Source organism: Nilaparvata lugens, chromosome 11 (genome assembly GCF_014356525.2).
Source record: "Nilaparvata lugens isolate BPH chromosome 11, ASM1435652v1, whole genome shotgun sequence".
NCBI lineage: Eukaryota > Metazoa > Arthropoda > Insecta > Hemiptera > Delphacidae > Nilaparvata > Nilaparvata lugens.
The window spans coordinates 37,085,060-37,105,828 of record NC_052514.1 but is presented as its reverse complement, the minus strand read 5'-3'; the positions used below and the strand labels follow the sequence as shown (position 1 = coordinate 37,105,828).

The window sequence follows — 20,769 nt, the reverse complement described above, 5'->3', positions numbered from 1 at the left end:
AGTGTTGGTTTAATGAGGAGCATTGTGCTATCCATGAGAAAAGCTGTCAGAATGAAGAGAGTCTCTCTGTGGAGTTCTTGAAGGGAAAGAGAGAGAAAGAGTGAGTGAGAGAGGAAGGGACAGAGAGTGAGAGAGAGTGAGAGGGTGTGAGAGTGGGAGAAAGAGAGGGTGTGATAGACAGAGATAGAGTGAAAGAGAATGACCGACAGATGTTGGGAGGGAAAGAGAGTGAGTGATAGATAGATAGATTCATTGATAATTGTTATAAGGCTTTTGCCTACGGTAACATTTAAAAAAATTGACAATAAAATTAAATCAAACTTAAGAGACAAATAATTATTTAACCGTTCCGCATCAGTATTAATCAATTACAAATATCGATAAAAATTATCAACATTATACTAGATCACATTAGCAATACTGGAGGAAAGAGAGTGAGGGTGAGAAAGAGAGAGAGTGATAGAGACCTAATGATAGATAAACTTTAGTCATCAATAGCATAGAGAAACGATAGCATAAGTAGATATCCCATGGTATAGGGCGTTTATGTCGCAACTTTTACTGTTATCTCAAGTCGATAGTTCACGTAGTTCTTTCCTATGCAGCTGTGTGACGCTGGTAGTCTCTCAAATTGTGCCGTTTATACACTATGACCCCAACAAAACAGTAAAATTAACTATAATCGACAGTAATCGGCTTGAGATAACAGTAAAAGTTGCGACATAAATTCCCTATACCATGGGATATCTACTTACGCTATTGTTTCTCTACGTCAATAGTTATTAGACGCCTATGATGACATGGTTACACAATAATATTAAATTATAGTTACAATATAAACCGGCATATACACAAATTCACATTAATTGGCAGTAAGTTATACCTATATGCATTCAGACAATCAGTCAATTTTTTCACATTTTCATGAATTTGATTATAAATAATTATTATCATCTATCTGTATTTGTAAATAAACTCCTCTGATGCAAATGATTGCCATTCAGTGAAATTATCATTAACTTCTCTGCCCGTCTCCGTACCGACCGATTAACTAAGGATCAACTTAGCAGACCACTTACAATGGTAGGCTATACAAATAATATAAAGAAAAATAAATATAAAAATATAAATATTAGATTATATTAGGCTACCTACAAAATAATAAAGAAAAACAGGGCTTCAAGAATATCGATATCGGTAGTCGATACTAACAAGCATCGATATTTAAAATCGATATCTACTACCGATTAGTCGATTGATAGTGATATCGATATTCACATTTCGATATCCATTCACAGCCAGCTTGATTATAACGTCAAGTTTTTTTTTGAAAGAAATTAGAAGAAACTTGACCTGATCATTATAAAATCTGAACTTCTCTTTAAATATCATAAATTGATTTTCTATCAGTGAACATTTGATTTGATCGTGATTCACAAAAATAGTATTACATTTTTTATTCGAAGTGAAAATCAGCCACAAGGCAGCGCCTCTGTCGCTTCAGCTCTCCATCTTATCTGTTCTGGACTAAATCAGCCACAAGGCAGCGCCTCTGTCGCTTCAGCTCTCCATCTCATCTGTTCAGTTCATCTGTAATCTAAAAACTAGAGAAACATGGGTTATAATTTGTTCATTCAGCCTGTACCAAATTGTTATTAATATTATGGACTTTAGATTATATTTTTGTTATTAAATTTGATTCATACTTCATCACACATGATGGTAAGAACTTTTTGCATAGAATACTAAACTTTCTTGTGTCCAATCTCCTGTTTTACTGTTACCTTTTAGGTTATGTAATATTGAATCATTCTAAATTTTACAAGTTGATGTAATAATGTATGTATTTTTGCCTTACAGTTTCGACAAAACATCTGTAAATCATGCTGGTGGATTGCTTTACAGCGGCAATCTATCAACAGAGCTGTAAAACAAGCCCCCACTTTTAAACAGCCTACCGGTCTCACCTTCAGAAGTAAGCAATTTCACACTTCTTTTACACAAATGATCAATTTCTATAACACAATATTACTATCAGATAAATTTATAATTCCATCCACACATCCAACTCACAATATTACTGGCTATTATAACTGAAATATTGATCAATGTCAGTGTTAACCCTTGAAAGACAAGCAAAAGTTCATGTGGATCTATTTCTAAACATAAACATTGATTTTATAGGTCAAGCAAATAGGAAAACAATATTGTACTAGTAAGTAGTTTTGGTTGCTCCCTTCAACCTTTCTTGAGTTGAAGGTGATATTTTCAAAAGCTATGTAAAAGAGTTTAGGGCCCAAGTTAATATCATTGATTTGATACCTACTCGGTCATGTAACATAAAAAAAATGTAAATTATTGTAGCTTAATAGACTATGTTATTATCTGGTCATTTAAAACCTTAGATTTATTCATCATCAAATAAATATTGTATATCCTACCTTATTAAGGTTAAGGGCATAAGGTAAAGGTTGGGCATTATCTTATTGTGTTAAGGTATTTATCATTTCTCAATTAAATAATTCTTAATATGTTTTATTAACAGTGTTGCAACTATTCCACGCCCTCACGGAAACCGAACTTCTTCTCGCAACTAATAGACAATATAAAACAAGAAATGGACAAAAACAAAGAAATGAAAGAGAATCTGAAAAGATTTCGTGAAGAAAGACAAAAACTTGAAGAGTCTGACGCCTTACAAAAAGCTAGGTATGATTGGTTTTACTAATTTTAGATTTTAGGGTGGAATTGAGAAACTGGATTTGAAGATATTAAGTTGGAAGCGTGGGATATAGAAGTTTTAAATTTTTCAAATTGAAAGAATAAAGTGGTATTGACAATATCAGTCTTATTCTTTCAGTTATGGTGAAATACCATAACATCTCATACAATACAATTAAATTATCAAAACAGTAAGCATTAATCATAAAACAGAAGGCTAAATAGTCTGGAATATTCTGTTTTAAGGTGAAATGAGAGGGATGTTAGCAGTTTCACATAACTATGTGAACTCATTTCTTTCATTTCAATTTAATATAAATAAATTCCACAACATCTCTGTTTCTAGTGTAAATTATAATTTGTTTCAACCAAATTGGATAGCAGGATATCAAAAAGTTAGCTAATATCTCTCAATTTTCTATTTGTTTCTTTTCAATTGAATCTTATAGGAATTAAAACTTGATATTGTTGATAAAATTGACAATTCTTTGTTCCAAATAAGCAATTGCCTTATGCATGGGTAAATGGGGAGCATGAAGTTGTTTAGATTGTAGAATTGAAAGAATGATTAGCCTAAATGAAAGTTGATTAGATTGAAAGAATGTAGAATTTTGTGTTTCATGGTTTGTAATTTTCTAAAATAACTCATTTATTATTTCCTCCTTTTAAGTGATAATATTAAGCGAAATATTGCCACTCTATTTATTATTTCAACTCAATCCATATAAATTCCAAATTTATAGTTTGCATGGTTAATTGGAACTAAAATTGTTAAAAAAGAAAGACCAATCTTATTTTGGATCATGTCATCACCTACATTACATTTGGAAAAAAATAGCACACGGATTGCATAATCCTCCATCACAATGTTCTACGTCACTGTCATTTGTAACTCTTGTGTCATTTTTTTGGGGAGTCCGGTCTCACAAGGTGTCAAACTATCAAACGATAAGCCGAAAAACTTCAACTTCGATAGCATAGATAAAGAATATTTATCAATAGTTGTGAATTATTTATAAATTTTCTGGAAGTGATGCAAGAACATGTAACTCAACTGTTGATTAATAGTCGTTAAGCGCTCACCTGTCCAATTGGAATCACTTATCAAAGACGGGTTGGTGTAAGTTTAAATGTAATAGTTACTTGAACTTTACTATTGAAGTATTGTATTTTTTGTGAGGGTGATGTGCCATAACTTCCATACTTTACAGACAACTATACCGGGTGTTTCAAAAAGAATGATCCAATTTTAAACAGTTATATTAAAAAAACCTGTTTACCCAAATTTACATCAAATTAATCACAGAAGTATCAAGTTTATGTTGATGTATTATAAGTGTTCTTTGTGTCCTCCTTTTGAGACTCGGACGACATCTAGACGGTAGCCAAATTCACCCCAGACTGTTCGCAAGAAGTATGTCTTCTCGGACGGTAGCTACTGCATCAGTTATCCTGTTTTTTAGTTCCTCAATATCAAGTGGGAGGAACAACGTTAAAGATCGTGTTTATGTTCCTCCCTTAGCACTTGATATTGAGGAGCTGAAAACCAGGATAACTGGTGCAGTGTCAGAGAAGACAAACAGCTTGTGAACAGTCTGGGATGGATTTAGCTTCCGTCTAGATGTTGTCTGAGCCTCAAAATAGGGGCACATAGAACCGTAGGCGCCTCTAATACAAGGCCGCGGCCTAAGATATTGCAACGTCGCAGTGTAGGCCTAGAATCTAATACATGATTGGTGAAACAGATTTAAAAAAATACCAGCTGATATTTTTCACCAATCATGTATTAGATTCTAGGCCTACACTGCGACGTTGCAATATTGTAGGCCGGGGCCTTGTATTAGAGGTGGCTATAATAGAACATTTATAATACATCATCATTAACTGGATACTAACTGTGAGTAATTTGATTTAAAATTTGTTTGAGTACACATTTTTTTTAATTAATATAACTGTTAAAAATTGGGTCATTCGTTTTGAAACAGTGGGTACTTCAGTTGGAAATAGAAAGAATGATAATAGACTATGAGAGGATTAACTAGTTTGAAGATGAGAAGATGAAGAGGCATGTTACTACGATATTAATGATTTAGAGAGACTGCTCACCGTGCTGTACCACAGGTGTAATTATTGTATTCTTGAGTACAGTGTCATTACTTATTTTGCATGTAGCATGAGTACTTGTAACTAAAAATGTGTGTTGAAATGAAGTTTTATTTATATTACAATAAGGGCCGGTTTCCGAACTCGGGATTTAGGTAAGTTCTAGACTTTAAACAGCTGGAGTCAGAAAATTGGCTTTCCAAAACGGGGCGTATTCGCAGTCATTGTCAAAGTCACGTTTAAATTAAATTTCGAAAAACTAGAGAATTAAACACAACATAAAATAACGTTGAAATAGTGTGACGTTTCAGCTATTTTGAATTATTTAGAAATGATGCATTTCAAGGAAAAACATTTCCAATTATAGAAATGAGAAAATAAATATTTATTTTGCTGCAACTATTTACTGCGGCTACGCCCCGTTTTGGAAAGCCAATTTTCTGACTCCAGCTGTTTAAAGTCTAGAACTTACCTAAATCGCGAGCTCGGAAACCGGCCCTTGAAGTAACTTATCAGTATCATTTCATGACAACTATTTTCAATTTTTTTTAAATCCAGTTGTAGTTTGTTTATCACCCAGATATTATGGATGAAAGATTGAAAAATAGCTTTGGATGATTTCCAAGCCACCAAACTTTATTTATCTAGATCCCCGTTGCAGTGATGGGTCTAGGTATGAAAAATTCCTCTCCATTTACCTCGGTCTCCCACCATCTCTCGTCCTCAGCCTTTCGCCATCTTTACATTTTCTTAAGAAAAAACATTTCAATTTGTTTACAAAATGTATGGTATCCGTGTCTCGTTCCAGCTATAGTGTGGTCCATGTTATAATGGCCGTAGATAAAGATTGAAGAATAGCGATGCCGATTCTCTGCATTAATTAATTATATTTCTTCACTGTCAAAAACATAATTGTCATCGTTGTGAACCTAGAAAAGAATAGTACCACCGGCTTTGTCGAATGATAGACAAGGATAGCAAAACCAAAGTTGATCAAATACTGTCATTATAACGTGGACCTCACTATAGTGTCGGGTCCAGGTATGAAAAATGCCTCTCCATTTTCCTCGGTCTTCCCACCATCGCTCGTCCTCAACCTGTCGCCATCTTCACATTTTCTTAAGAAAAAAAAAACATTTCAATTGTTTACAAAATGTATGGTATGAACTGAATTCAAACCAATAATTTATCATTACTAATTTTATAATTTTAAGTTCAATATCACAGCTGCTAACTTGGCTATTTTCATTTGTTCACAGAGAAAAGTATCAAACCGTTGAGAGCGAAGCATCGCGAAGTTCTGAGGTGATTAAGGAAAAGTTTGGAACAATCAGGGAAAAAGTTACCAACGTAATTGAAGAGGCTGGAAAAACAGAAATCGCCAAGAAAGCAGGTAAAATCGTACTACCTATCTATAATGTGGTCCACGTTATAATGGCAGTGGAGAAAGATAGGAGGATCCTCTGTCTTGTCAATATCTTCTATAGACGATAGCTGATACAGGTTTATTGATGATATATTAACTGTTCATTCTCATTTTAAATAATGAATTATATTTTATTAAGCAAGTAATTATATTTTTCAATAATTTCATAATGAATTATGATGATTAAGATGTAATATTTTGTTAATTGATTATTATTTCTACATTGTTGAAGGAAGATCTGGCAACAGAGCAAAGCGAGAAAAAGATGGCGCTATCCACTTTGTTGAATGGTAGACATGGATAGCAATACCATTGCCAATCAAACACGACAATTATAACGTGGACCTCACTATATATATTTCCTTGTGTTATTGACCGAGCGAAGTGAGGTCTAAGATTCAAGTCAACGGTTTGGCATTTCTCTTAATGTTTAAATGTGTATATGTTGCGCATTTACGGCGAAACGCGGTAATAGATTGAAATTTCATGAAATTTGACAGGTATGTTCCATTTTTAATTGCGCGTCGACGTATATACAAGGTTTTTGGAAATTTTGCATTTCAAGGATAATATAAAAGGAAAAAGGAGCCTCCTTCGAATACGCCAATATTAGAGTAAAAATCAGACTATAGAACTATTTATCATAAATCAGCTGACAAGTGATTACACAGATGTGTGGAGAAGCCAGTCTATTGCTGTATTTCCATAAGGTCTATAGTTTCAATCAGGTACTTGTGGATGAGAATACTGCGTGAGGTCTACTGTTCACAGAACTACTAGTAATAAACGAGACTTATGCCTGGTTGTAGAGTCGTTACATATAATCAAACATAACTATAGCTCACCCTCATGTGAGACATAGTTTTAAAATCACTGACATAAATGGTTGGTCGTTGCACAGTCGTTTGCCGAAGCCCATTTAGCTATATCTCGAATTAGCATCACACATAGGTCACACTGCAGCTCTATTCACTTTTTTCCGTGCATGCTTCTATCCAACCAATGTATTGGCATCGGGGAAAGTTTCAATCGACATCACTGTTAACTGACCTAAAAGACCTCATATAAAATTGATAAACAATATGGCGACTCTTGGCTTTTGGCGAGATTTCTTACCATATTTAGCGCTTTGGAGGTTATAAAAGACTTGAAAAAACATAGGGAGAGAAAAAATAATTTACTTATATACAGATGGTTTTTCGTAAACCTCTTTAAAAAAAAGCTACCACAACCTCTAAAATGCATTTGGCAGAAGTGGATATTGGATTTAACAGCACGACTTCGGGCCCATAACTTAACTGACAGTTTTTAGCTATTGGAGACATAAATAAGCTCTTTCTGACGACTGTGCAACGAAATCATTTGTCTAATTGGTTGTTTTTAGTTTTATGGGAGCTATAGTTTACTTTGACATCTGTGCAACGGAAAGTGAATTTGTGGCTTCTTAAATGAGTTAACTGCCTGTTTTTAACTTCATGTGACGACTCTGCAACCGGGTATTAATCCAGTTGAAAAGTAAATTTCGTTTAAACTGAAACTGTTCAATAGTTATTTGTATATCTAGAGTGAAAAGTACGACTTTTTCTCCCTGCGTGAAAAAGTTTGAAGCCCGAGGCGAAGCCGAGGGCAACAATTTTCCTGAGGGAGAAAACGTATTTTTCGCTCGTGATGTACACAACATTTTTCCTCCATCTACATTTTTTTATAGAAACTGCAAATAATATCATTTTAATAACTTACGTATTGGTGACAGTGTTTCCTAACAACATAACCTAAAATCTGAAACCTAAAAACCGTTTGTCTGATTGGCACTGCCGATTGCGCTATCTATCGGCAAAAGTTGTAACAATTATATCAGCTGGGCATCTAACAAAAATGGCTGACTCCAGATCACGCGGTTCAGATTTGAATTGCAGATCAAAAATATTTGTTGGCTGGTATTTTGAATAGAATCAAATATTTTTAAAATTGAATAAATTTTTATCGTCTACTAATATTAAGAATATAATTTCAGACAAACATATATTTCATGAGTTGAACAAATTTCTGGTTGTGGTATTGAATTCAGTTGACTTAATGACAGACACCTCTATTATGCTTTCTCATCTGAGCTTGGACCTTCTAACCTATTACAATGTAAGATTTAAAATAGAGATGCTTCCCATGTTATTCAAATGGAGTCACTTTTACTCCCTAGGGAGTTTTTCTGTTTTTTACTACCGAGAGCGAAAAAGTGACACTTTACTATTATGTTTCAGGGAGTAAAGTTGGTACTTTAGACAGTAGGTGGAGGAAAACTTAATTTGATACTTCATGTGGGAATATTGTATTCGGGTGGATAGTTTCGTAAGATGTCTTGAATTTCTTCCTTTATCCACTGCTATATCTCACTGTTGTCAGTGAAGAATCCCATGCGATTTGAAAGCATGCTCCAGTCCGTTAGTGAATATTTCATATTTTTTCACAATTAATATAGTCTGCAAGTCGTCCATTCAAGTGTTCTTAGATTGTTAGTTTCTGTTTGACAGGCCAGTTGAAAGAAGGATTGGGTAAGACGGCGCGAGACGCAGCCGACACGATAAGTGAACGAGGCCAGCAGATTGGCAAGACAGGTGCCTTCCAAACCATCAGTCAGACCGCCGCTGCTGTCAAGGAAGAGATCGACTACAATTCGCTCAAAGCACGCATGTACAAGGTCATTATTTATTCACTATTCAAATTCATTCTTAATGCACTCGTTACAAGAAGAAATATAATCTTCCAGATAGGTAATCTTAATGAATTATTTGTTCCATTCCCTATGGTAGAAGGTAAGGCAATGAAAGTAAAATCGATCTAGCAACGTTGCGGAGCTAGAAAAGGATAGCGCTATCTGCTTTGTCGAATGATACACAAGGATAATGATTTCTACAATATAATTCACTTATTTATTTATTTATTCATTTATTTATTAAAACAGTCACAAACACGATATTTGGAAAGAGAAACAGGCAATTGCCCAAAACTTCTTCAATTCCTTGATTTTGGCACATAAATAGTCCAAAGTGAGGTTAAGTTTAAAATTTCTGTTTTCACCAAAGATGAAAACTGTATAATAATGACTGTGTTTTAAAAATATTGTTGTTGCTATCCTTGTCTATCATTCGACAAAGCAGATAGCTATATCCTTTTCTCCTTTTATAGCTCCGCAACTTTGCCAGATCGTTCAACAATGTAGAAATATAATTAAATATCAAAATAATAGTCAATCTCAATTATGAGAATGCATTTGTGACATGGGTAGTATTTGATTACTTATTTATTGATTGTTTTTTTTTCGTGTTTTAGATTTAAGATTTTTTCAGGAGAAAAGACTCTGATATTAGAATAATAATTTCCGTAGTTGGACTTTAGTGAGAAAATATATAATTTAGTAAGTAAGTAGTATTTTTGCAGCGACAATAAGATTCTGCTAACTTATGTCTAAACGACTCTGGGAACCAGCAAATTCAGGGATATTTGCTAGTTCTCACGGAAGAGGCGGCTCCACGAGGCAAGGACAAGGCGGATGTTTGGTAGCCTGTAGATATTTTCACAGAGGAATACTGCAGACCTGGCAAGTACCCGCTTGCCGAATCTCGTGAGAACCGACTCTTCCAATAGCATCAGTTAGGCCTTCTGGCACACTGACGTGGAGAGGGGGAAGTTTTCCGGACGGAAAACCTCCAATCGTTAAACAACCGAGGTATCGAGCGGATCAAAATCCAAACCGTATTGCAAAAACTTAAGTTATTTTTCCGGCATTATGATATACGTGAGTGTCCTGTGGTTTGGGATTACGGTGGGAGTGATAGCTGTGGGTAAGTGCCAAAATTTCTAGCTTCTTATAAAACATTTTCACCCGGCCGAGACCCTAATTAATAAAATCATTGTTGTAGTAAATTTCTAGTTACCAGAATCTTATTGGAAGGTAGCTTTTGTAGGAATAATATTTGGATAAAATGTACTGCATATTTCATTCTTTAAATTTCAAGTAATTGACATAGCCTAATAAATGAGAAATTCTTTAGGTAATACAATGTTGTTGTCTATCCAGTTCTCATGACTCCCTTGAAGTAGTAATAAGATATCTTCAACCCCCATCAAGGGCGGTTACACATTAATAAATCATTGACAAAAATTGGCGATTAAAATAATATAATTTATCATTTTTATCAAGAATGAACAGTTAATATTACATACCAGTATTGGCTATCCTCTATAGAAGGCAGTGGCAAGGCAGAGAATCGGCAACGCTGCTCTCCTATCTTTCTCCACCGCCAATATAACGTATACCTAACTATTGTAACTATTTTATAGATGTTTTTATAGTTTCTATGTTTTATAGTTGTTGGGGAGAACGAAGGGTAGTACCACCTCACCATATATTATAGTCCATATAGGTCTATAGATTTTGTACTGAATCCGAGCCTATAGTGAGGTCCACGTTATAATGGCAGTGTAGAAAGATTGGAGAATAGCCTTGCGGATATCTTTCTCTACTTCCATTATAACGTGAACCTCACTATAATTAAATCTGTTATGGTATTCCAGGCGTTTCGTTTTTATTTGATGATTTCTTGGTTGTTTTGTACTAATTGATTCTGTTTATTAAAATGAATGAAGTTGATTTCTTTAAAAATATATTTTTTCAAATTGGTTCATTTATTGAATTAAAGACTAGCATATAATTTATTTATTTTAAGACTAACATATCTCGGACTATGTGTAACCTTATCTAAATTTGGGAGAGGAATAGAACAAGGTAACCTTATTTTTTCTCTCCCTATCATTTTTATGATGTACTTGTTGTATGAATAAAGAATCAATCAATCAATTGCTGCAAATCTGGAGTACGCAAAGTAATACTTTGCGCACTAGAGCAGAAAAGTGATTCTTTGCGGCCTGCAATCAGTACACAAATTGTCATTTTTCAAGGTATTTGTGGGAAAATGTATTTTGTTTTTGTGTTTCAGGCGCCGAGACAACTGCGACGTCGCGTGGAGACGTCGGGAAGTGCCGACGATTCCCGGGTAGTCGAACCCAACACAGACGCGACGGGCGTCGAGCTACACAAGGACTCGCGCTTCTACCAGTCGTGGCAGAGCTTCAAGGACAACAACCCCTACGTCAACAAAGTGCTCGACTGGAAGATCAAATACGACGAAAGTGACAACCCCATGATTCGAGCTTCGAGACTTCTCACCGAGAAAGTCACTGACATCATGGGCGGGTTGTTTCAGAAGACCGAACTTTCAGAAACTTTAACCGAAATTTGTAAGATTGACCCGAATTTCGATCGTAATGAGTTTTTGAAACAGTGTGAGGTAGATATCATCCCCAATATTTTAGAAGCAATAGTGCGCGGGGATTTAGAGATACTGAAAGATTGGTGCCACGAGGGTCCATTCAACGTACTATCCATCCCTCTCAAACAAGCTAAAGAACAGGGGTTGGTTTTCGCTTCCAAAGTGCTAGACATCGATAATTTGGATCTAGTGATGGGCAAAGTGATGGACCAAGGTCCGGTGTTGGTGATTAGCTTTACGTCGCAGCAGATTCTGTGCCTGAAGGACAGGGAGGGGAAGGTGGTTGATGGAAGTGCGGACACGGTGTATTTGGTGAACTATGTGTGGGTGCTTTGCAGGGATACGGCCGAACTCAACCCTAGGGCTGCCTGGAGGCTGTTGGATCTCTCTATGCAGAGTCAGGAACAGCTGTTGTGAATGCCAACAGCTGTTGTCAATGCTAACAGCTGTTGTCAATGCCAACAGCTGTTGTCAATGCTAACAGCTGTTGTCAATGCTAACAGCTGTTGAGTTAATGGTAGATAGTCTGATCATCGAAAGGAGAGACTTCAACTATAGAGAAGAGATAGCTTATTAAGAAGATATCCCATGGTTTATATGTAATAGTATACATGTTAAATTGTAAAAACACTTCATTCACTACTTTTCAAATTAATAAAAACAATATAAAAATCTTGAAGCACCCTTTTTTTCAGACTACCCTTAGACTACCAACGGGACAATATGTCCCAGCAGAAATGACCAACCTCAGACTACAACTGGGACAATATGTCCCAATAGAAATTCATCGAATCCCAGTGGGTGAATAGATCATCTAAACTACACAGTAATGAATCCCAGCGGTAGTCTAGGGTCTATTCTGTAGAATAAATCAGCTGTTTAGTACTATCTGATCGCCATATTATTGTGAATTGAGGTTATATTGTGGTTATATGCTCTCATGCATGCATGTGTCAGATGCTGGTTTTGAAGCTGTTCTAATGTGATTTGCAGTGTCATTTTGAGTTGAAAGTAAGTAAATAACTTCATATAATGTCAATAATAACATGTGAAATTGAAATTGCAAAGCTATTTACTAAATTTTATTCATTTCATCGTGTTTTTTGTATTGGGACATATCCCAATGGTAAAATTCGTTATTTGGTATTTGACGGGACAAGCTTCATGGAACCTATTTGGTAGTCAAAGTGCCGGTTGCACAACAGCCGGTTAAACATTAACCGTGATTAATTTCACGAGAACCAATAAGAGAAGCCGTCTTCCCAGAAACGCCTTCTCTGATTGGTTCTCGTGAGATTAATCACGGTTAAAATTTAACCGGCTTTTGTGCAACCGGCAATAAGGGTTAAAAACTCAATAGTTCAATAGTTGTTGAACTATTTTAAAGTTTTAAAAAAAATAAAGGGTGCTTCAAGATTTTTATATTGTTTTTATTATGTAAAATTGTATGTATACAGGTTAAATTGTATTGTATCACTACCACCGTATCAAGCCTATCCTGTCGAAGGAGGTATGTTTTCTACTAGATATTAATTTATTAGCCTGGGCGTACACACTACCCCCGTAAACAAAGCCATAGTGCATTCGTGTGACGTCAGCACAGGTAGGGATCCTACACCAATAAAAATTTGTTGATTTCAGCTGAGCTATATCAGCTAGTGTTTTTAATGGTGTAGGAGTCCTACCTGTGCTGACGTCACACGAATGCACTACGGCTTTGTTTACGGAGGTAGTGAGAGACTACAAACATAGAGGAAAGATAGCATGAGATATAGAGCATAGATATCCCATTGATATTGTGGTAATTATTCATATTAAATGAAAAAGACTAAGAAATTGTCAAAAAAACATCTGTGGTTTTTTGGCAATTTCTTAGTCTTTTTCATAGAGAAAAGATAGCATGAGAATATATCCCATGGTATTAAATGAAAAAGACTAGGAAATTGTCAAAAATACACTATGGTTTTTTGACAATTTCTTAGTCTCTTTCATTTAATATGAATAATTACCACAATATCAACTTCTCAACTACAAAAAAATATAAATCCCATTGTATAAATGTAATAGTATACATGTTAAATTGTGTTGTAGACATGTTAAATAGTATATTGTTGAAAGTTTACAATAGTAAACATGGTAAATATTCAATGTAAATTGAATTGATTTGAATTGAAATATGTTCCAAATTCCACTGTTAACTGAAGCCGAAAGTCCTAGTAGTCATTTTTCGTGAAGCTATGTTATTCCATGGCGTATGTTCCAAATTCCACTGTTAACTGAAGCCGAGAGTCCTAGTAGTTATTTTTCGTGAAGCTATGTTATTCCATGGCGTATGTTCCAAATTCCACTGTTAACTGAAGCCGAAAGTCCTAGTAGTCATTTTTCGTGAAGCTATGTTATTCCATGGCGTATGTTCCAAATTCCACTGTTAACTTAAGCCGAGAGTCCTAGTAGTTATTTTTCGTGAAGCTATGTTATTCCATGGCGTATGTTCCAAATTCCACTGTTAACTGAAGCCGAGAGTCCTAGTAGTCATTTTTCGTGAAGCTATGTTATTTCATGACGTATGTTCCAAATTCCACAGTTAACTCAAGCTGATAGATCTATGTGACGCTGGTATTCTCTCAAACTGTGCCGTTCTTACACGTTCGCACTTCGCACGACCAAAACAGTAATAATATACAGTAGTCGGCTTGAGTTAAAACAGTGAAATTTGGATCATAAACGATCCATACCATGGGATATCTTCTTATGCAACACATAGTGCCCGTTGCACAAAAGTTGAATTTTAACCGTGATTAATTCCACGAGAACCAATCAGAGTAGCCGTCTTCTCTGATTGGTTCTCGTGAAATTAATCACGGTTAAAATTTAACCGGCTTTTGTGCAACCGGGTCATAATGTTTGCTTTTGTGTAACCATTGAAATGACTACTCAATAGCTATTGTCTATATAATAGCTATACTATAATCAGCTATTGATAGCTTACTAAGCTTGATAATTATCAATTAATTGTAATATCAATAGCTTACCGAGCTTAGTAATAGCATACAGAGAAGATAGCATAAGAAAATATCACATGGTATGGTTATTTATGTTCCAAATTTCAAGCCGATTTTCGAATCTAAAACAGATTACTGACATCTGCTGTCTATTATTGCTTTTTGGCCGAGTGAGAGTGTAGAGGTGCGTACAGATTTACGCGCCGCGAACATAGCAATTCACATGATGTCAAGCTTTTTATATTTCTGTATCTTACCGTCTCTGTAAAAATACAGATATAGTCAGCTGATTATAATTGAATTGCTCATGTTCGCGGCGCGTATATCTGTAGGCAACCTTAAGAATGGCACAGTATGAGAGACTACCAGCGCCACATAGTTTCACGAAAAATAAATGCTAGAACTATCGGCTTGAGTTAACAGTGAAATGTGGAACTTGAACACCCTATACCATGGGATATCTTCTTATGCTATCTTTTCTCCATAGTAATAGCATAGAGAAACAATAGCGTAAATAGATATCCCATGGTATAGGGAATTTATGTCGCAACTTTTACTGTTATCTCAAGCCGATTACTGTTGATTATTGTTCATTTTTACTGTTTTGTTGGGGTGATAGTGTATGAACGGCACAATTTGAGAGACTAACAGCATCACACAGCTGCATAGGAAAGAACTACGTGAACTATCGGCTTGAGATAACAGTAAAAGTTGCGACATAAACGCCCTATACCATGGGATATCTACTTATGCTATCTTTTCTCCATAGTAATAGCTTATAAAGTGCAAACTTTATGCTGTTGTCTCTCATATCGATGAACAGATTACAGGGTGAGAACATAGTGGAGGGGTGAAGGTAGCTCAAACTTAAGAGTGTTGAAGGTAATGCTACAATTTGACGTAGATTAATCTATGAAATAAATGGCTTTAAGCTTAAACTAAACTAAACTACTCGTATAATAATAAAAAGTGATAATGTATTTATTTATACAAAACAAGAAAAAAATAAAAAATAACTTGTGAAGTGTAAGAAAATAATTTAATTCATGAAATGATAGCAATATATTAAATAAAATTGATTGATAATGAAGTATAATAAATCAAGAGTAAATTCCTCAAATAAATATTGAAAGATTAAATTTAATAAATCTTCTAAATGAATTATTGTATTTAAATGATGGGCACATAGTGAAGCTGTCTGTTTTGTCCCATTTAAATAACATAGATTCATTATTTTCAACAGTTTCAAGTTAAAATTCCTCACTTAAATATTGAAAGATTAAATTTAATAAATCTTCTAAATGAATTAATGTATTTAAATGATGGGCACATAGTGAAGCTGTCTGTTTTGTCCCATTTAAATAACATAGATTCATTATTTTCAACAGTCTCAAGCTTAAAGCCACCTTCAAAGCTCCGCTATGTTTTCATCCCAAGTCGCGAGAAAAGGTCGGCTATTAATAGGTGACGCAGGACGAGATGGTCCCTGGTTGCCGTTTGAAACAATGAAACCAGGGACAGTCTCGTCGTGTGCTTCCTATAGTGCAGAGGACTGTTGACTAAAGTGAGATTATATTCAAACTGTGACCATTGTTTAAAAGGATACATTGATTTTATTTATTGGGAATGCTGAAGTTTTGAAGTTAATCTGAGTTTAGTCACTTAGGTTGTGAGGTTGGCTGCCCTATTGGCTAGTATCATAGAGGAAAAATAGCATAAGATAGATTATACTATATTTTCTCTATGATAGAACACCTTTTTCTCGTGGCTGATTCATTTAAACAACATTTTGTTGAAGAGACAAACTTTCAGGAACTACTGTTTGAATGGTTACTAGTATGTCGAGAAGACAAACTTTTAGGAACTACTGTTTGAATGGTTACTAGTATGTCGAGAAGACAAACTGTTACATACAGTGAATGTTTAGCATTTTAAAACAAGAAATTAATGTTGTGTGGCTGCTGCTCTACACAAACTGTTGATAATATTATCAATATTATAGCAATGTGCAAGATTGACGAATTAAATTCTCTTGTTCTTGAATGGCTTTTAGTTTTCATTGGAAGTTATCTACTGTAGTTAGTTATAAGGCTACTCGAATGTTTTTATAAAACATAATAAAAATAATTCCTTAGGACCTTTCTGTTTTGAAACTTTTTTATATAAAATAAAACATTAAGGTCCTGTTGTACAAAAGCCGGTTGAATTTTAACCATAATTAATTTCACAAGAACCAATCAGAGAAGGCATTTTTGATATGATTGGTTCTCGTGGAACTAATCATGGTTAAAATTTAACCGGATTTTGTGCAACCGGCACTCCCAATTTTGTATAAAATACAACATCAATTGTTTTATATAAAAAAGTTTGAAAACGAGAGGGTATTATGGAATTATTTGTATTAATATTTTTAAATGGCCATATCTCCCGCACGGGACTGAAATTTTGACCGAAGCGAAGCTGAGGTCTTAGTTTCGACTCGATCGGCTTTTGTCTGTTTGTTTGTACCGCTGTTACAGTCGCAGTTATTGTCCGATTTGGATGAAATTTGGTATGCAAGTTCTTTGAAACAAGGCGCAGAAACGTATGTGTAACGATTTTTGATAAGACCTCCGGTTTTAATATAAATTGTGCCGCTCTAAAATGTGCTGTATTGAATGAATGGTATCGTTGGAATGCTATCGATAGAAGACAAGAGTTGTCAGCGGTGAACCTTGAAACGTCTGAGCCGCTCCAAATCATACTGTATTTATTAATTGAAGAAAACTTCTCACTTGATTGTACCATTTCTTCCCTTTTCAACACGATATTTCCCTGTTTCATAGATGAATAGTTTCTAGACCTACCGAACCGGCCGGAGACATCACAGCTTAGGTAGTTAGTTAGCACGTGTTTTATAAGGAATTTTGCAAATATGATTCCAGATTCGTATTTCTCGCATCAAAGACCATAAGATCACGAAGTTTGAGCGATTTTCATTTTCCATAAAAAAATGAAATTTATCATGGACTTAACCATCGTAAACCAAACCGAAACAAGAGGTATCTCATATTTGGCTGAAATTTTGTCATATCTCCTGAACGGTAAGACATTTTGCAAATATGGTTCTAGATTCGTATTTGTCGCATCAAGGACCATAAGACACGAAGTTTGAGCGATTTCCATTTTCCACACAAAATTGAGATTTATCATGGAAGTATCTCAGATTCAGCTGAAATTTTGTCATATCTCCTGAACGGTAAGGAATTTTGCAAATATGATTCCAGATTCTTATTTCTCGCATCAAAGACCATTAGATCACTAAGTTTGAGCGATATTTTATTTTTCACAATAAATTGAGATTTATCATGGAAGTATCTCAGATTTGGCTGAAATTTGGTCATATCTCCTGAACGGTAAGGAATTTTGCAAATATGATTCCAGATTCTTATTTCTCGCATCAATGACCATTAAGATCACTAAGTTTGAGCGATATCTTTTTTTCACAAAAAATTGATAGCTATCTTGGACTAACTCCGTGAAAGACACTGTGTAACAAGAAGTATTTCAGATTTTGCTAAAATTTGGTCATATCTCCCGAACGGTAAGTAATTTTACAAATATGATTCCAGATTCGTATTTCTCGCATCAAAGACTATAAGATCACGAAGTTTGAGCGATTTTTTTTTTGTTTCACCATCGTGAAACACACCGAAACAAGAAGTATCTCATATTTAGCTGAAATTTGGTCATATCTAAGATCATGAAGTTTGAGTGATTTTTATTTTTCACAAAAAATTGATATTTATCATGTAACCATCATGAAACTCACTGAAACAAAAAGTATCTCAGATTTGGCTTAAATTTGCACCATAGATAAAGCCTGACCTGAGAAATGTCGGAGTCGTGTCCATATCTAATGAACGAACGGTAAGGAATTTCGCCAATGCGATGACATTATATTTTTCCTCTTGTCAAATACAATCATTCCTGAGAGTTTGAGCGATTTTAATATTGTTGACCATTTTTGAAAAAAAAACCCATCAAGGAATTCATGAAAAATGAAAATTTCCCTGATTTGCTTAATATTCGGGCTTTGGATTGAGGTTGATCGCCATTTCACTTCAGTGTGTATTCGGCCTAAGAAGAACTAGGTTACTTATTTATATATTGAATAAAAAATACTAAGTAATTGTCAAAAAACCACAGATTTATTGATACTTAGAAAGACCGGTTCCGGTTATTACACCATTGTCAATCTCTGATACTTAGAAAGACCGGTTTTGGTTATTACACCATTGTCAATATCTGATTCTTAGAAAGACCGGTTTCGGTTATTACACCATTGTCAATCTCTGATTCTTAAAAAGACCGGTTTCGGTTATTACACCATTGTCAATCTCTGATACTTAGAAAGACCGGTTTCGGTTATTAGACCATTGTAAATCTCTGATTCTTAGAAACACCGGGTTTCGGTTATTACACCATTGTCAATCTCTGATTCTTAAAAAGACCGGTTTCGGTTATTACACCATTGTCAATCTCTGATACTTAGAAAGACCGGTTTCGGTTATTACACCATCAACAATCTCTGATCTCAGTTTATCAGAGATTGACAATGGTGTAATAACCGAAACCGGTCTTTCTAAGTATCAATAAATCTGTGGTTTTTCGACAATTTCTTAGTCTTTTTCATTCAATATGAATAATTAGCACAATATCAACTTCTCAACTACACAAAAAGTTATTTATATATTATGGTAATGAAATGGAAATCCAAATCAATTGAAATACTGTATCTCCTTTATTTTCGTCTTGATTTTTACAATTATTGAAGTGAACATTACAAAAACATTGATTGTTTCAATTTTTGAAATGAAAATTACAAAAACAACATATTTCCTCCATTGGGCATATTGCCTAAACACTCATAATTCCAGACATTAGTCTCATAATGTGCAATTATGGAGTGTTAATAAAATATATTTTACAATACATACTGACTATGCACTAAGATACACTAAAACAAAAATAAAAATAGGTGGTGGAAGACGTCTTCTACCACGAATACTATTCTAAAAACTAATATTATTCATGCAGTACATGAACGTGTCATAAATTTATATTATGAAACTCAAATGAAACTTATTTGAAACTTAAATCATGGAAATAATGATAAAAAATATTCAAAAATAAATATCTATAACCGAACTATTATAATGAAATCTCAATAACATGACCTATTTTATCATGACTGATTGATAACAATCATTATTAAAAATATACTTTTTGACTCCAAATTTCCATAACATGTGAACTACATTCAGAGATAGGCTTAGCTCATAATTATATTGAGACAAAACTAAATATTACAAAATGAATATTCAACTGATAATAACACACTAACAATATTGTGATAAAATTACAAAACTAAATATCTTTGGAAACAATTCTCTAATGTCCCAGTTCTTGCAAGATACTTGAATAGTTTTATCAGTTGATGATGTTGAGACTTCAATAGGATTATTAATATGTTCAATAGAATTTGAACTAAATTAGTGACAAATAATTCATGAGTTGATGTTCAATAGAATTTGAAATAAGTTAGTGAACAATTCATGAGTTGATGTTCAATAGAATTTGAAATAAGTTAGTGACCAACTCATGAATTCAGTTTCAATAGAATTTAAACTAAATTCGTGATCAACTGATGAGTTAGTTGATGCTCAATAGAATTTAAACTAGATTGGTGACAAGTTCAAACCACTGCCTCAATGCATCACTAAGCACCATAGGGAGTCCGTTGATGTCACGCAGTATGAGGTAAAATGGAAATGGAAAACTGTCCATGTACGAAGAGATACCAAGCAGTTTTCCGTCCACGAATTTCGGCATTCGAATGTCCAGGATTGAGTCCTGGAACGAAAAAAATTAAATTGAAATTTATTCATTTGCAAAAAGAGATACGTACAAACAACATTATTTAACACTAAGTGTATAAACAATACAGTGTATAGGTATTGTGTAAGTGTATAAGGTTTCTTATGTTGGCAGTGCCAAATATTACATTGATAATATTGTTGTACTCAGTTAAAATCAATGTCTATTTGTATTGTAATACTCTTATGTCTATTTGTACTCTTGTAATTAATATTGTACAAATATTGTGATGAATCTTTCAAATAGACCTCATGAGAAGAGAGAAAATTGT

General features: G+C 34.4%; 2 protein-coding genes across 2 annotated transcripts in view; one reads left to right on the top strand and one right to left on the bottom strand.

Annotated features, from left to right (window-relative positions):
- The first annotated feature begins 1,556 nt into the window (after positions 1 to 1,556).
- On the top strand, positions 1,557 to 12,976 carry LOC111064275 (mitochondrial import inner membrane translocase subunit TIM44). The gene is made up of 6 exons (XM_022351983.2): positions 1,557 to 1,722; positions 1,861 to 1,975; positions 2,546 to 2,709; positions 6,084 to 6,217; positions 8,779 to 8,945; positions 11,245 to 12,976. Exons 3-6 carry the CDS (start codon positions 2,618 to 2,620, stop codon positions 11,992 to 11,994), a joined length of 1,143 nt encoding a protein of 380 aa, XP_022207675.2. The 5' UTR covers positions 1,557 to 1,722; positions 1,861 to 1,975; positions 2,546 to 2,617; the 3' UTR covers positions 11,995 to 12,976.
- A 6,363-nt stretch (positions 12,977 to 19,339) lies between these two features.
- Positions 19,340 to 20,769, bottom strand: part of LOC111051876 (midasin-like) — a 629,562-nt gene continuing 628,132 nt past the window's right edge. Inside the window, exon 48 of the mRNA XM_039437291.1 lies at positions 19,340 to 20,474. Coding sequence (XP_039293225.1) covers positions 20,295 to 20,474 — 180 coding nt within the window. The 3' untranslated portion in view covers positions 19,340 to 20,294. The remainder of the gene's footprint in view (positions 20,475 to 20,769) is intronic.

Bases quoted from the DNA above. Each gene is read 5' to 3' on its own strand.
- LOC111064275 (XM_022351983.2), top strand. From the start codon at position 2,618: ATGGACAAAAACAAAGAAATGAAAGAGAATCTGAAAAGATTTCGTGAA. The intron at 6,218-8,778 runs GTAAAATCGTAC...TCTGTTTGACAG, and splicing joins AGAAATCGCCAAGAAAGCAG to GCCAGTTGAAAGAAGGATTG. The intron at 8,946-11,244 runs GTCATTATTTAT...TTTGTGTTTCAG, and splicing joins TCAAAGCACGCATGTACAAG to GCGCCGAGACAACTGCGACG.